The following is an 18,010-nucleotide window of genomic DNA, read 5'->3' on the forward strand; positions in this document are numbered from 1 at the left end:
TAGTCCTAATTATCTTCACCTGTGTCCTTAATTAGTTTGTGTATTTATACCCCTGAGTTCAGTCCTCTTGTCACGGAGTCTTTGTGCTGTTATGTTTATCTCCAGTTTCCTTTGTACTGTGTTTTGTGGATCTTCTGAGCTTTTGCATTTTTGCCTTTTTCTTTTTGAATTATACTCTTTGTTTTTTTTGTTTTGTTTTGTTTTGCCCTGGATTGTATATAGTGTACATAGTATAAATAAACCTTTTGTTACTTTTTCTACTTCTGCCTCACGCCTCTGCATTTGAGTCATTCCCCTGGTGGCCTAGTGGGGGTTTGCTGGATCATCACACCAACGAACCAGGTTCGAATCCCAGCAAAACCCTAACAAGTTATGAACAAGCACAGCTTTTGTAATTCTACATCAAGTTTACACACATGGGTCAGAAACGACCCGCATGCATTTACTACAGCGTTTGGTGGGAACTGTGAATTGTGCTTGTGTCAGACATTTCACAGCTCAGCACACACAGCGCCCTTTGCCCATCTAATACATGGAAGTAATGTTTTTCAATTGTTCTAACATTACCTTAGAAAAAAATTGATGATGTTTAGGTTACCTTGAGAGTGAGTAGATTACTTGTCAGAAAGTTACAAGTAATTACTATTAGCTACCGAGCTGTTGACATATTCTACTTTAGTTAGCTAATTTTATTGTAGTTGGCTTAGCTAACTACATAGTTAATAAATAAATAACTGGCCCCATTCACTGCTAAAGTAATTACTTGAAACAAATTATTATTATAGTATTAAGACATTTAATTTTAAATCACACTTGGATGACCCATGTGTAGTAATATAAAAAGTATTTTTGTTCATAAAGTAGGAAAGAAAAAATTAAATTAATGATTTGTGGTAATTAAAAACAAGATAATTAAAGAATACTTGGAATATTCAATCATAAAACAAATTGATTTCAAAAGATAGAGCAAAGAAAAACTCAGTCAGCATGAAATAACCTGGAAAATGAATGCAGGCCATTTTTGACCCATGTTGTGCATTAGAAGGGGTGTGCATATGTTTTGCATCAAAGGGTTAAACTAGCATTCTAAAACTAGTTAAAGATCACACAGAAGAGAGCCGACTCGCCCTGCCAGCCTCATGGAATGCAGTGTTTAAAGTGCATATCACGGGTAAATTCAGGAGCAAGATCAGTGTAATTCTCCTATTTTATATTAAACTTTGGTCAAATATCTGTCACATTTTGCATTTTGGGCGGCACGGTGGTGTAGTGGTTAGCGCTGTCGCCTCACAGCAAGAAGGTCCTGGGTTCGAGCCCCGGGGCCTGCGAGGGCCTTTCTGTGCGGAGTTTGCATGTTCTCCCCGTGTCCGCGTGGGTTTCCTCCGGGTGCTCCGGTTTCCCCCACAGTCCAAAGACATGCAGGTTAGGTTAACTGGTGACTCTAAATTGACCGTAGGTGTGAATGTGAGTGTGAATGGTTGTCTGTGTCTATGTGTCAGCCCTGTGATGACCTGGCGACTTGTCCAGGGTGTACCCCGCCTTTCGCCCGTAGTCAGCTGGGATAGGCTCCAGCTTGCCTGCGACCCTGTAGAACAGGATAAAGCAGCTAGAGATAATGATATATATATATATATATATATATAAAATACAACTATATGACTAGGCCTGTTACGATATTCGATATACCGACTTATCGTACGGTAAATGAAAATGAACTCGGTAAATTTTTTTTTTTTACCGCGATTTTGACATTTATGCGCTGTACGTCTACAAAGGGAAGTCGCCAGAGTATTAGCTTGACCCACTGACTGAATAAAACATGCTCTCTGTCAGAGGTGGGGCTTCCCAGCATGCAACAGTTATCCAGCCAGGGTATCCACTGAATGGGGAAAAGACAACAACACGTTGCTCTGTTACACAGACCATAGGCATAGAATTGGGTATGGACGGGTCCCTACCAATATCAAACGACGGCTGATATGTCCCTACCAATATTTCTGATTGAAGAAAAAATAAATAATCGCGCTCTGTGCACAGTACACAAATGGTTACTATAAGTTTCCACTGGGCGAAACCACGCAAAATTCGCTCATGAATATTTGCTCTGGGGGCGTGGTTGCGAAAATAGCAAGCAGTTAGGCTACCGTGTCAATTAGCAAGTGCGGTTGCAGTGTAGTGACCGGTTGCTAGCTAGTAAGCTAGCAAACTGTCCTTGAGGAATGTAACGTTAGATTAGCTTGTAAAATGAATCAATTAACAACAGTTCGTATTCAGTGTGTAAAAACGACAACGTACGAATACTTTAAGTTTGTGTGGCATGTAAATAACAATCCGACTTGATACCGACAACAACTGGTGTTCATTAAGGTCACAAAGTCATATCAAATTGTGCTAATGTTGGCTAATATTGCACCTAGTCTTGCTTGTGAAGTGCCTGCAAACTTTAGCAGCCCGCTAACCCTTAATTTGAAGTGCTTCAGTTAAGACCTGCAGAGAGTCCTGACCAAGTTCGTATAACATGACACATGTAAACAACAACAACCCAATGGTGATGTGGACATTGTTCGTGGCACAGACACCTTTTAATCAAATAAAACGTTTTCACGTAATAAGCATAACAGCCTCCGCCTTCTTGATCAGAAATTTTTGGTTACTCTGCCTCTCATGAAAACGTCACATACCGAGTACACACATCCGCTGAACTGATTGGTTTTCGAGGGGGTTCATTTGAAAGCTGTAGGCTAAATACTTCTCTGTAGAACCCTGTCCCTCCCTCCTCTCCCTCCCCTCTGGGCTCAAGAAGACAACAAAAGGGCAATAATATCACAACAACCAATCAGAATTCAGATACATTCTGTTGCCAAGTAAAATTGTAACCTTTCAACGTGTCAAAAAAGTTCTCGAGCCCTCGTCCTGTTTTACCGTTGGATCAATCACACATCAGCTTAACCCTTTGATGCAAAACATGGGTCAAAAGTGACCCGGCTGAGTTTTTATCTTCTATATCTTTGCAATAAATTAATTCCATCATTCAGTATTCAACGTATTCCTCAATTAACTTGTTTTTGATCATCATACATCCTTATTTTATTTTTTCCTTTCTTACTTTTTGAATAAAAACCCTTTTTGTATCACTACCCTTCTAATGCACAACATGGGTCAAAAACGACCTGCATTCATTTTCCAGGTTATTTCATGTATGGCTGAGTGTTTCTATGATATACTTTTGAAATAAATTCATTTTGTCATTTACTTTTCCAAATATGCAGTAAATATCTTGTTTTTGTTTAGCACAAATCATCATTTTTATTTTTCCTTTCTTAAGTTATGAACAAGCACAGCTTTTGTAATTCTACATCAAGTTTACACACATGGGTCAGAAACGACCCGCATGCATTTACTCCAGCGTTTGGTGGGAACTGTGAATTGTGCTTGTGTCAGACATTTCACAGCTCAGCACACACAGCGCCCTTTGCCCATCTAATACATGGAAGTAATGTTTTTCAATTGTGCTAACGTTACCTTAGAAAAAAACTGATGATGTTTAGGTTCCCTTGAGACTGAGTAGATTACTTGTCAGAAAGTTACAAGTAATTACTATTAGCTACCTAGCTGTCGACATATTCTACTTTAGTTAGCTAATTTTATTGTAGTTGGCTTAGCTAACTACATAGTTAATAAATAAATAACTGGCCCCATTCACTGCTAAAGTAATTACTTGAAACAAATTATTATTATAGTATTAAGACATTTAATTTTAAATCACACTTGGATGACCCATGTGTAGTAATATAAAAAGTATTTTTGTTCATAAAGTAGGAAAGAAAAAATTAAATTAATGATTTGTGGTAATTAAAAACAAGATAATTAAAGAATACTTGGAATATTCAATCATAAAATAAATTGATTTCAAAAGATAGAGCAAAGAAAAACTCAGTCAGCATGAAATAACCTGGAAAATGAATGCAGGCCATTTTTGACCCATGTTGTGCATTAGAAGGGGTGTGCATATGTTTTGCATCAAAGGGTTAAACTAGCATTCTAAAACTAGTTAAAGATCACACAGAAGAGAGCCGACTCGCCCTGCCAGCCTCATGGAATGCAGTGTTTAAAGTGCATATCACGGGTAAATTCAGGAGCAAGATCAGTGTAATTCTCCTATTTTATATTAAACTTTGGTCAAATATCTGTCACATTTTGCATTTTGGGCAGCACGGTGGTGTAGTGGTTAGCGCTGTCGCCTCAGAGCAAGAAGGTCCTGGGTTCGAGCCCCGGGGCCGGCGAGGGCCTTTCTGTGCGGAGTTTGCATGTTCTCCCCGTGTCCGCGTGGGTTTCCTCCGGGTGCTCCGGTTTCCCCCACAGTCCAAAGACATGCAGATTAGGTTAACTGGTGACTCTAAATTGACCGTAGGTGTGAGTGTGAATGGTTGTCTGTGTCTATGTGTCAGCCCTGTGATGACCTGGCGACTTGTCCAGGGTGTACCCCGCCTTTCGCCCATAGTCAGCTGGGATAGGCTCCAGCTTGCCTGCGACCCTGTAGAAGGATAAAGCGGCTAGAGATGATGAGATGAGATTTTGCATTTTGTGCAATTTTTTTTACCTTGTGCAATACCAGAAAAATTCAGTTGAAATCAAGCCATTTGAAGCGAATTGGCCCGCCTCTGAAAAAACTTGCCATTTGGATTTCCCGGCAAACATTGATTTTCGTGATGTCACATGCGGGACGCCTCCCTCTGAATCCTACGTCAGCGCTGGTTTGTTTATGAGAAAACGACCTGGTGGTTTTCTGTAAATTTCTTCAACGTTATCGCGTAATTATTAAAATGGTTAACAGATGTATCGTAGGAGGGTGTAGCAACACCAATCTTGATGGGATTAGTACCTGTTGTTTTCCAAAAGACCGGACAATGAGAGAGAAATGGGAGCGCTTGGTCTACACAGGCTGTGCACTGAAACCGTGCAAAGCTCGCGCAGCCTGCTGGCGCTTCCGCAAGTAACATCACGAATCTGGCTCCAGACTCCCTTGGGATTTTTCCAGACGTGTTTTGTTATTTTATTTTTTTCTGCTGTAGACAGATTGCCTTGTGCAAAATTACCCTTCTGGATGAGTGTGTAAAGGGACATACTTTCATATAAAAAAAAATTGGTCCAGGATATGCACTTTAAACACGTATGTGTTTTACTTCCATTTATGAGGGAAAGGAACATACTCCCTCCCGACAGTCAATGCGTTATTCGCTTGTAAAACACATTTGCAAACTGGTAGAATGAGTTAATCATCACATGCAAGATTTGCAATTAATCAAACAAATTGCATATTATTATTATTATTATTCATGACTTACTACAGTTCTGAACTTCAAATTGTAAAAGTCTGGACTTTGGAGAGCTGATGGATACTCTTTTGGTGGAACACAACGGACCAAAATATTGTGACCCTCTAATGTTGACCCGAAGTTGGCGTCACTGTGGCGTAGGTCACATTAACCGACAATTGTCCGTCATTGACGGATTTTTTTTAGCTATGACGGAAAAATCTGAAGGCCGTCGGTCATTTTGACGGATGTTTACCGTTACCATTACCAATAACAATAATAGCCTAATAATAAAACATAATGAAACACACAATTGAAATGATTGGCAAGTTGTGGCAGAGTTTTCTTACATACAGTATACATAGTCTTCACTGCCGTCACTTTCAATCTGAGCTGACGTTGCGGCGTCTTGATGTTCAGTGCATAGGCTGCTCATGTATGGACCCTTTTCACGTGACGTCACGACAAACGCGGCCGCCATTTTGGACATGTGCTACCAGTAGTTTACCACAGCCAACATTGAGGAACGGCAGCAAAGAAAGTTTTTACTTTCAGCAAGACTTCCATCATGCCACTATATTGTTGTGCACCTGGATGTAGTAGCCATCACCAAACAAGGCAAGGTTTATCATTTTATCGGATCCCAACTAGGGGTGGCACGGTTCACAAAAGTCGCGGTTCGGTACGTATTGCGGTTTGAGGTCTGCGGTTCGGAACGTATTGCGTTTTTTTTTTTTTTAAATCTTAAGTACTCTGTATTTGGGCATATAGCCTACTATTTACCTTAAGTAAACATAGTTTAGGATACAGCATTTAAGAGAGGTTAAAATTATAGTTACAATGAAATAATCATGCACAAACTGAGTTTGAGTTGACATAAGCACATTTTATGAACAATCTCTGATGAAAAGCCAGGTAGTATTTTGAAACAGCAAGAGGGAAGACATGGATGATTTCAACAGCTTTTTTATTTACTACAGTATTTATACAAAGTGTCAGGAGTGTTTGCTGCCATGTTGTGGCATCTAGAGGAACCAGGTGTCTTTTGTCACATACAGAGTTTTCATAATTGGAAGAAATAAAAATGAGTTCTTAAAGCTTACTTTTGAACAGATGTGTGTGTTAAAACTTAAACTTTTATGTGGCGACCAACCAACCACCTATATACAAAAACCGAATCAAAAACTCTTCTAATCCCTGAGAGTGAGGATGTATTTTTTCACTTGAAATTAAAGTGCAGTGTTTTGAAACGTATGGCAGGATTTCTTATCTAATCTTAAAGTGCCACTGTATTCTTAGAACGATTTCTAACAAAATACACACACAGCCAATATAAAATATTGCAATAAAACCAATCATTGCACTGTTTAAAACAAACCTCCCCTCCCCTCGCCGGAAAAAAAAAAAATCTAGTTCGCCCATTATCCTGTGTCATTCTGAGATGCGCAGATAGACAGTAAAGGGAATTCCAAATTCCCTTTACTGTCTATCTGCGCATCTCAGAATGACATAGGATAATGGGCGAACTAGATTTTTTTTTCCGGCGCCGCGGTACGCCGGAAATCCGGCGCGGCGCCGGAACGCTATCACCCCTGTTCGCGCGAAAGAGAATCACGTGGTTTCATACGGGCATTCGGCTTTTTTTTTTTGGCGAACGTCTTAAATAGGGGTACCGCGGTTTATACGCGTATTGCACCGCAACAGGCGTATCGTACGGTTCGGTTTTTTTCCCATAACCGTGCCAAGCCTAATCCCAACGTAGAAGATGGATAGCGGCCATTAACAGGAAAGATTGGCAGCCCTCGGCATACCAGCGCTTGTGTAGTGACCACTTTGTTGGAGGTAAGACGAATAAAATTAGCCAGAAAAGGCATTACATTGCTGTTAACATTCTGTGGCGGCGAGTGTGTAACCAAATAGGTTAAAATAACCCATTGTAACCTCTTTGTTCTTCTATAGTAGCTATTGTTGACTAGCTAATGTCAACAACATAGTAGCTGGTATGTTACTGTAGCAATGTTTACGTTCAGTCATTTGGATGACTGTTAAAACCTTTCAGTCTCAAGTTTTTCCTTTACTGTATTTACTAGTTTACTGTAATTATGATCTGGCAGCTATTTACACCGGATCCAGTGTAAATAGCTGCCGGAGCCAACGTCCGAGGTTCCGGAGCGCGCTCCGGCTTGCTCCCCCTCAAATTAAGCAGCGCGCTCCGGCTTGCTCCCGGAGTGCTCCGGCCGAGGTTCCGGAGCGCGCTGCTTAATTTGAGGGGGAGCAAGCCGGAGCGTACGTCAGTGAACAATCCTGGTGGAAGCAGGTAAACATCGTTCTCTAAGCCTGCTAACCTCAATTTTTGCAAATACCTCTCCCTCTGCTCGCCCTGTAAATGCCCTACGTCGCTGGATAGTGAAGGTGTTTTCTGCATTTCGCTCCTTTTTCTTTTATGTTTTTCGTTTGTCGCCTTCCTCGCATTCAAACTGATTCGAGCCGAAGTCCCCTACATGTCCAAAATGGTGGTCGCGTTTACGAAGGTCACGTGACTGAAAAGGGTCTATACATTGTAGCCACTGCGCAAGGCTGTTCCCCCCATCGCGCTCCTGACCACGCTAGGACTTTTCTAACCACTAGCACAGTGAGATGTATTAATGTTTCCCTTCTCTGCAGAAGACACCTCATTTTTGCTATTAAAAAAAGAGATGCATTGGGTTGTGTCGTTTCCCTGCCTGTACGTCTTAATGCAATAGCGCTCATTTAGGCTAGTTGTTTTCTTGTTTTTAAAATGAAACAAATGTCGATTTATTGTATTCTTCCCCAGCAAGCTTAGGAAGCTTAGGAACATCACTGCTCGAATATCTGCTAAACTATCATTTTAATGAGAGCACGGGTAGACAAACTAACATTTAAACATAACTTCGTTTTATTTAAGACCTTCCGTGTCAGCCCACTACGGGTCACCACAGGGTGCAGCTGCACCACTGGTGCAGAAAGACCGCAGGCTGCAGGATTTCCTCCCTATGAAGAGAGTACTAGCAGGGTCGGGAAATCCAACTTTCAGAGGCTCTTGCCGGCTTCTGATCACTTCCCTGGGAGAAATGTTTCCCGACTTCAGGACTTTGGCTGAAGTGGCGCTGGTTATTCCAGTCTCCAGTGTCGCAGCAGAGCGCGGGTTCAGCCTTCAGAATAAAATTAAAACGTCAATGAGAAGTCGTCTGTCCGAGGCAAAGACGCAAAATTTAATGACAATTGCCTCGGCAGCAGTCTCCATTGACGACTTTGATTATGCACAAGCGAGCTCCCAATTTAAATCCATGCGGGCCAGAAGGAAGGTTTGAGCTCACGCAAACAGGTCAAATTAGATCGTCACTTAAATCGTTGTACTGGACTGTTCATATTTTAACTGCAATTGTCTTGCTACGGTGTAAAATAACATTGTTCATATGCCCGTTAAGGCACAACAGCCGCAATGCTTTTAGCGGAGGGAAAATGGGTTCACAAGTGACCGAACGTCAGAATCTCTGTTCATCTTTTTGCATCATAAATACATAAATAAATGATCAAATAATACAAGCTTGTTCTGTGAATTAATTTTTAAATGAAAATGAGTCCATGAAAACACAAGTTATTAAATATATAGCATTTATAGCCTATATACATTGTCATTTAAAAGCTAAAATAAAATGACAGATAATAATGGACAATGACGGAATTTTTACGACCCTGTCCGTCAAAATGACGGACAATGAAAAAGTCTAACGCAACCACTGCTGTGGGTTGGCATTGGGTTTTTGTCCCCAGCAGTGTTAATACCAAATCTACGCCCTTGCCTACATGTTATCTTGTTCTAATTGTTACTTTTATCCAAATGACAGCTGGCAATGCGTTGTTACTTTGCACTTTTTGTTTATCTGGGTACTAATCTTTGAGAAACTGGATTGGCAGAATGTTGCCTGTGAAGAAACGAATGTCTTTTTATTACCCTGTGCCAAGTTAATATTTACTTAAGTGCAATTTTCAAGAGCCATAGATTGTATTTTATTTATTGTTTTTGGTGTGAGTGGCTTTGTTTGATTGTTTTACAACCCCGATTCCAAAAAAGTCGGGACAAAGTACAAATTGTAAATAAAAACGGAATGCAATGATGCGGAAGTTTCAGAATTCCATATTTTATTCAGACTAGAACATAGATGACATATCAAATGTTTAAACTGAGAAAATGTATCATTTAAAGAGAAAAATTAGGTGATTTTAAATTTCATGACAACAACACATCTCAAAGTTGGGACAAGGCCATGTTTCCCACTGTGAGACATCCCCTTTTCTCTTTACAACAGTCTGTAAACGTCTGCGGACTGAGGAGACAAGTTGCTCAAGTTTAGGGATAGGAATGTTAACGCATTCTTGTCTAATGTAGGATTCTAGTTGCTCAACTGTCTTAGGTCTTTTTTGTCGTATCTTCCGTTTTATGATGCGCCAAATGTTTTCTATGGGTGAAAGATCTGGACTGCAGGCTGGCCAGTTCAGTACCCGGACCCTTCTTCTACGCAGCCATGATGCTGTAATTGATGCAGTATGTGGTTTGGCATTGTCATGTTGGAAAATGCAAGGTCTTCCCTGAAAGAGACGTCGTCTGGATGGGAGCATATGTTGCTCTAGAACCTGGATATACCTTTCAGCATTGATGGTGTCTTTCCAGATGTGTAAGCTGCCCATGCCACAAGCACTAATGCAACCCCATACCATCAGAGATGCAGGCTTCTGAACTGAGCGCTGATAACAACTTGGGTTGTCCTTCTCCTCTTTAGTCCGAATGACACGGCGTCCCTGATTTCCATAAAGAACTTCAAATTTTGATTCGTCTGACCACAGAACAGTTTTCCACTTTGCCACAGTCCATTTTAAATGAGCCTTGGCCCAGAGAAGACGTCTGCGCTTCTGGATCATGTTTAGATACGGCTTCTTCTTTGAACTATAGAGTTTTAGCTGGCAACGGCGGATGGCACGGTGAATTGTGTTCACAGATAATGTTCTCTGGAAATATTCCTGAGCCCATTTTGTGATTTCCAATCCAGAAGCATGCCTGTATGTGATGCAGTGCCGTCTAAGGGCCCGAAGATCACAGGCACCCAGTATGGTTTTCTGGCCTTGACCCTTACGCGCAGAGATTCTTCCAGATTCTCTGAATCTTTTGATGATATTATGCACTGTAGATGATGATATGTTCAAACTCTTTGCAATTTTACACTGTCAAACTCCTTTCTGATATTGCTCCACTATTTGTCGGCGCAGAATTAGGGGGATTGGTGATCCTCTTCCCATCTTTACTTCTGAGAGCCGCTGCCACTCCAAGATGCTCTTTTTATACCCAGTCATGTTAATGACCTATTGCCAACTGACCTAATGAGTTGCAATTTGGTCCTCCAGCTGTTCCTTTTTTGTACCTTTAACTTTTCCAGCCTCTTATTGCCCCTGTCCCCACTTTTTTGAGATGTGTTGCTGTCATGAAATTTCAAATGAGCCAATATTTGGCATGAAATTTCAAAATGTCTCACTTTCGACATTTGATATGTTGTCTATGTTCTATTGTGAATACAATATCAGTTTTTGAGATTTGTAAATTATTGCATTCCGTTTTTATTTAAAATTTGTACTTTGTCCCAACTTTTTTGGAATCGGGGTTGTATTTCTTTAGGTTATTTATTTATATTTATATATTTTGTACGTTCCACTGTTGAATTGAATAAGTTGAATTCATTAAAGTTTACTGTTCTTTGAAAGGGTGTATTTGCATGATCATTATTATTGTACTAGTGGCATAAAATTGTCTTGACAAGACGTCAACAATAATATCGTTTAGCGCAATAATTTCTGAGACAATATATCGTCCAACAAAATTTATCGTGACAGGCCTATGTATGACTATAGTCGCGCAGTCACGTCACATGTAAATACTTCATTACATTCCAGGCATTCAGCAAACGCTCTGATCCAGAGCGACATACAAAATGCCCATAGCAGCCTGGGGAGCAGTAGGGGGTTAGGTACCTTGCTCAAGGGCACTTCAGCCATTCCACGGAATCAAATCGGTGACCTTGCGGTCCCAAAGGTGTTTCACTAACCTTAAGGCCATGGCTTCTCGCATGATACTTCATCAAATGAAAACGAAGAGGAAAATGTCTCAGACTCAAATAATGTCTTTATGTGCAACAATAGAACTGCAGCTTATAGGTGAAATTAGCCAAAGCGAACTCTTTCTTGCCCCTTTTCCACCAAAGCAGTTCCAGGGCTGGTTCGGGGCCAGTGCTTAGTTTGGAACTGGGTTTTCTGTTTCCACTGACAAAGAACTGGCTCTGGGGCCAGAAAAACTGGTTCCAGGCTAGCACCAACTCTCTACTGGGCCAGAGGAAAGAACCGCTTACGTCAGCAGGGGGGCGGAGTTGTTAAGACCAACAACAAGACCCCGAAAGATCGCCATTTTTAAGCGACGAGAAGCAGCAGCTGTACAAACGCGAAGTCGTCCATTATTATTATTGTTGTTGTTGCTGCTGCTGCTTCTTCCGTGTTGTTTTTGCTTCGATATTCGCGCCAAGGTTTATGCAAACATAGCGACGTAACTGACGTATACAACGACGTAATGACGTGGCTTCCCTTAGCACCGTGAGCTATGGAAAAGCAAACTGGTTCTCAGCTGGCTCGAAAGTTGAACGAGTTGTGAACCAGCACCAGCACTGGCCCCGAACCAGCCCTGGAACTGATTTGGTGGAAAAGGGGTATCTGTCATGCATGCAAACAGGATTATCCTTCATTACCAGACATTATCAGGAGAGGATAAAGACTATGGCTGCATAAAGTCACCTCTCCCATAGATTCAAGTAATTTCTTATTTTCTGTAGCTCATCATACTTTTGAGTTTGATTACTGCTTTAAAAAGCACTTGAGTTGCTGCCTTTTTACTTGCGAAAATCGGAGATTTTTGCAAGTATGCTGACCTGTCCATTTGTCTGTTTGTTTGTTTGTTGGTGCTCTAGAGTCGTCATTTCTTGACCAACCTTCACCAAAATGCACAGGACAACTCACTAGGGTTACACAAAGACATCATTAGATTTTGGTGGGCCGAGGTCAAAGGTCAAGGTCACATCTTGTAAAAACACCTAATCGGCCATAACTTCCGTTTCTTTGTGATTTTCGCAAGTATCGTGCTCTGTACGACTTTTCATAGCCTTGTTAAATGAACTTCTGGGTCATGGACCTTTTGCTTGCCTGGTGGGCTAGCTGGGCGGCACGATGGTATAGTGGTTAGTACTGTCGCCTCACAGCAAGAAGGTTCTGGGTTCAAGCCTAGTGGCTGACAGGGGCCTTTCTGTGTGGTTTGCATGTTCTCCCCGTATCTGTGTGGGTTTGCTCCGGTTTCTCCCAAAGATATGCGGTTAGGCTAAGTGGCTATTCTAAGTTGCCCATAGGTATGAATGTGTGTGTGAAAGGTTGACAGACATCATCTATACCAATTCCACTCACATAAGTAATACTTCTCAGGAATACTCAAACTGTTTCCATGATCAAGAATATTACTGTTTATTCTATCCACATTCACTGGATATGAGCTATGGCGCGCTCTGATTAGCTACTCTACTACTAGGATATCAGCTCATATACCGTGAGTAGAGAAGAACAAAATGGCGGAACGTGTTGCTGAACCAACCGAGGACGAAATAAAAAGTACTCGAAAACAAAACCCCAAAAAATACAAAAAAAAAGCAACAAAATATGGAATGAAAGTATTTGATGGTAAGAACGTATGTTTTTTTTTTCAAGAATGATTATCACATTTTTCACAAATTGCTACTGTCATTTCACCGGTTTGTTTACATTCTAAGCGGAAATAATTTTGTCGGACGTTTTGCATAAAGTTTTTATTTATCGAATTTGCAAAAAAAAAAATAAATAAAAATGCTCTGTTTCTCAAAATCCAGTGAATGTGGATAGAATAAAACAATTATTCTCCTCAATCTCATCGTACATGGCTTATAGCCGACTCGGTGCTACACACCTCATCGGCTATCAGCTCATGTACGACTCGATTTCGTGGAATAACTTAATTCTATAGTTTATCGTTTGTTCTACATTTATAGTTTAGTGTTTACTGTATTAATTATTTACTTTCTTGCCTGTCTATTGTATACTATTCTGTTTTTAATGCATTTATTTCATGTTTACTGTACCTTTACAGTTTAATGTTTACTGTAAGTTATATAGTTTATGGTTTCTTGTATATTTACAGTTTTGTGTGACTGAATATTAAATATTATCTCCAGGAGCATGTTCTTCAGTCGTGGATTATCTTGTCACCAGGATTGGATTGTTGACAGTTTGACAAGATGCTGGATTTTTCAGTTATGTTCTTGGACTTGCTACAAAGATAACAACAAGCTTGTAATCACAAACCAGTTCAGAAGCAGGCTTATTCAGTGTAAACAAGATTAGCTGGCTCATTTGGACACGTAATCATGGCCATTATAGCGCACAATGTTGCCATGACACATCACATCATGGTCATTTGCAATATACAATACTGTGCAAAAGTCTTAGGCACCCTATTTTTTCATACAAACTTTCTATTTGATGACTTCTACATTATCGAGTCGGTATGAAAACATTTGAGAGTCCAAACGTTCGTTTTCCAGCACAAAATTAAAAGTTACAGGAAAAAAAAAGTTTGTATCTGAGCAGCATATTCCGTAAGAGACGACTTTTCAGATTAAAAACAAAAACATAATGAAGCCTACTGGGTTTTGGTGCAAAATTAAAGTGCCATTCCACCATTGGATGTATTCTTTGGCATAAAATACAATATATTTTGACAACATATATAAATGGTATCACTAGATAGAGAAATCTTTTAGCTTCAAAATGATATATCAAACATAATTTTTTGACAACGACAAGTATATTAATTTTGCGACCAAAGTCACCTACCCTTTTAATTTCCGCGCGTGATGTCATCAGCAGGTTCCCCTTCTTGTGTACCACGTGACGTGTGACGTGGCACATATTATCAGCAATGGCGGATAGAACGCGATAAAAATAATACCAATAAATCTAGCTAATACCAATAAATCTAGCTAACTGTAAGATTAACTCAAAATTTTTCGCAATTTTTTTGTCCCCCATATACGAGGAGAAATGACTCTCTCACTTTGGGGGTTTCCTGGTCTAAAAATAGACCGACACGTGGTACACAAGAAGGGGAACCTGCCGATGACATCACGTTTCACTACCGCGCGGAAATTAAAAGGGTAGGTGACTTTGGTCGCAAAATTAATATACTTGTCGTTGTCAAAAAATTATGTTTGATATATCATTTTGAAGCTAAAAGATTTCTCTGTCTAGTCATGTTGTCATAAAATATATTGTATTTTATGCCAAAGAATACATCCAATGGTGGAATGGCACTTTAAGAAGCGAGTGTGGCAGTCAAAGTGTCCAGAAGAACTGTGGCTGGCTCTGTAAGATACTCAGTAAAACTTACAGCTCATTTCCTTATAAAACGGCACTCATTGTACCTGAGACTACTTTTTTTTTTTTTTAAAGCAAAGGGTCGTCTCACACCAAATATGGACTTTGTTTCATTTATTATGGCTCACTGCTGTTTATCGTATTGTTTTTTAATGTTGAAACATTTAATTTCATCAAGCCATTTTTGGTTGAAGGGGCGGCACGGTGGTGTAGTGGTTAGCGCTGTCGCCTCACAGCAAGAAGGTCTGGGTTCGACCCCCGTGGCCGGCGAGGGCCTTTCTGTGTGGAGTTTGCATGTTCTCCCCGTGTCCGCGTGGGTTTCCTCCGGGTGCTCCGGTTTCCCCCACAGTCCAAAGACATGCAGGTTAGGTTAACTGGTGACTCTAAATTGACCGTAGGTGTGAATGTGAGTGTGAATGGTTGTCTGTGTCTATGTGTCAGCCCTGTGATGACCTGGTGACTTGTCCAGGGTGTACCCCGCCTTTCGCCTGTAGTCAGCTGGGATAGGCTCCAGCTTGCCTGCGACCCTGTAGAACAGGATAAAGTGGCTAGAGATAATGAGATGAGATATACAAATATAAAAAAATAAGATATGAAGAGGAAAAAAAAAGATATGAAAAAAGTTTCATGTTTACTGAAAACATGAGGTATTGCACATTATATTGCACATTGTCCAGTACTGCTTTTTGTCAGGCTAGGCTACTGCTCCTTCCCGTCCTCTGTCCTCCTGTTACCCCTCCTGTTCCCCCCCCAGAGAGGAGTTGTACAGTCTGATGGCGTGAGGGACAAAGGAGTTTTTAAGTCTGTTCGTCCTGCACTTGGGAAGGAGCATTCTGTCACTGAACAGGCTCCTCTGGCTGCTGATGACGGTGTGCAGAGGGTGACTGGCATCATCCATGACATTCAATAGTTTGTCCATAGACCTCTTCTCTGCCACCGTCACCAGAGAGTCCAGCTTCATGCCGACCACGGAGCTGGCCCGCCTGAAAGTATTTCGATTCATACAATCATGCCTGCCATATGGGTAATTTGCGTTCTTGTTTAATAGAAATGGATAAACTGAACGAGCATGTTTTGGGCTCAGTGTAAATACATGGAGTCCGTTAGTCTCCTCGATTCTCTTCTCTTTTAAGATCCATTCTGTTAATTAGAGGACTTTGAGAGAAATAGCAAATGGCTTCATTTATTACCTTGTTGCCACATATATTACGACACTTAGAATGAAATAATGAAAATCATAAGGTGGCTTCGACTTTTGCAGCATTTATGTCAGCTAGTTGTCATCTTATAATGGTTTCAAGCCCTCCCACAAAATTGGTGTTTGTTACAGAACGTTGTCTGAGCCTACCTGGTACACTCCTGCTGTGAAGGTCACAGTAGACCCTATGGTGATAGCGTAGCAGCTACGGTCACAGTGTAGAATTGTGTTATTCTCCAGGCTGGTGAGGTTTCCCGACTCATCGGTGAGATATCCAGCCAATGCCAGCTCCCTGTCCACTACCTGGCCCACCAACAAGCAGAGCACCCCGAAGATACCCACTGAAATGTGCCTGGAAGTGCCAAGCAAAGCGTAGATAATGCTGGAGAAGAACGATGTGTAGAGCCCGTAAATGGCATCTTGGCCTGCCAGCAGTGAATAGGCGATGGACTGAGGAACCAGCAGGATGCCCACAATCAAGCCTGACATCACGTCACCCAGGAGCCAGTCTTTGAGCTGATATTTTGGCAGCCATTTTATGATGGGTACACAGTCTAGGAGCAGGGATTTTGCTCGAGCTGGGCTGCAGACACACTGCTTTTTCAGTTTTCGACTCAGCACCTCCTTCAGAGACTGATCCTTCCTCTCATGTTCCTCGAGGATGAATGGAAGCTGAAGCTCATTCTCAGATTCAGCGCCCACTGCGATCTGGTCTGCCTCGGCACCTGACATCGTGTAATGACCCAGAGCTCTGCCTTCGAGGAAAACACACAGATGGGTTTTAATAGCGCGAGTACAAACAGCGTTGCATGGCATGTAAATGTTAAATATCAGAACGACAATCTATGTTGCTGTGCATTTGAACCTGTGGGAAAAGCGATGTGTGATATGGCCTTTTAATGTAAAGCAAAGACTTTTTATCAAGATCCAGGGTTTTAACAGGGATAGTCAATATTTGCTACATGGCACCAAATTCATCCATCCATCAAACTTTATCTCAAAAAATGACGTAAAATGACTTTGCAAAGCCTGGAACGGCCTTTTGTTTCCAAGATTTTTATTGCTGAGACTCATTCTGACTTGCACAAGAAAAGAAATAATGTTAGATGGCGCCTTGAAACAAATTGCTGCTTTTGAAGTATTTGTTACTTGAAAGACATTAAGTACAATTATTTAATTAATAAAAAAAGCCCAGCAGATTAAAAGATAGAAAATGCATCACAATATGCACTCACTGACCACTTTATTACGAACATACTGCTCATTCGTGCAATTTTGTCCAATGAGGCAATCATGCGGCAGCAACACAAAGCATAAAATCATATAGACTGGTCAAGAGCTTCCGTTAAAGCGAGAGTAGGTCATTTTAGAAGCGTTTTGCTATGCAATTTATTTATTTTAGCTTATTTTTATCTTGTTTATTTAGTTCTTATTTCTTAACATCTTAGAATAGACTGTCTTTATTTATCATTTATTTATTGAGCACCTGAACTCCAAGCCAAATTCCTTGTACTTGCAACACTTACTTGGCAATAAAGCTTTTTCTGATTCTGACAGCAATGAACAAACGCATCTCCCATAACCCGGTACAGAACAGAACAGGACGGAACAGTACCGTCATGTATTTTAACGTGGTGTCAAGTATTTTCTTATATTTGCCTTCCGGGTTTTTATATGCTGTTCCAGCTCATGTAGAACAAGTGTTCCGTCCCGCAATACCATTTTTGTGACATTTATTTACATAATGTATAATCTTACCTTTTTGGTTCCAGTTTCACAGAGACATCTGTCACGTCCACCATTTTATTAATCGGTACTGACATTAGTCATCCCGCCTTTATAGATGAACCCGTCCCGTCACGTATGATAAATAAAGTTAGAAGAAAAACAAAAGATATTGTTTAATTGTTTTATTGTCAAAACACGGGATTTCTTTGTGACGTCACGCCGAAGTATATTCCGTTCCGGGCTTTTAGATAAATTTCGA

General features: G+C 40.8%; 1 protein-coding gene across 2 annotated transcripts in view; it reads right to left on the reverse strand.

Annotated features, from left to right (window-relative positions):
* The window catches only part of slc26a2 (solute carrier family 26 member 2), an 86,660-nt gene that overhangs the window by 15,388 nt on the left and 53,262 nt on the right, over positions 1-18,010 (reverse strand). For both annotated transcript variants that reach the window (XM_060928041.1, XM_060928040.1), the window contains one exon: positions 16,174-16,778. In XM_060928041.1, the coding sequence (XP_060784024.1) occupies positions 16,174-16,755 (582 nt within the window). In that variant the 5' untranslated portion in view covers positions 16,756-16,778. The remainder of the gene's footprint in view (positions 1-16,173; positions 16,779-18,010) is intronic.

Source organism: Neoarius graeffei, chromosome 8, assembly GCF_027579695.1.
Source record: "Neoarius graeffei isolate fNeoGra1 chromosome 8, fNeoGra1.pri, whole genome shotgun sequence".
NCBI classification, from domain to species: Eukaryota; Metazoa; Chordata; class Actinopteri; order Siluriformes; family Ariidae; genus Neoarius; species Neoarius graeffei.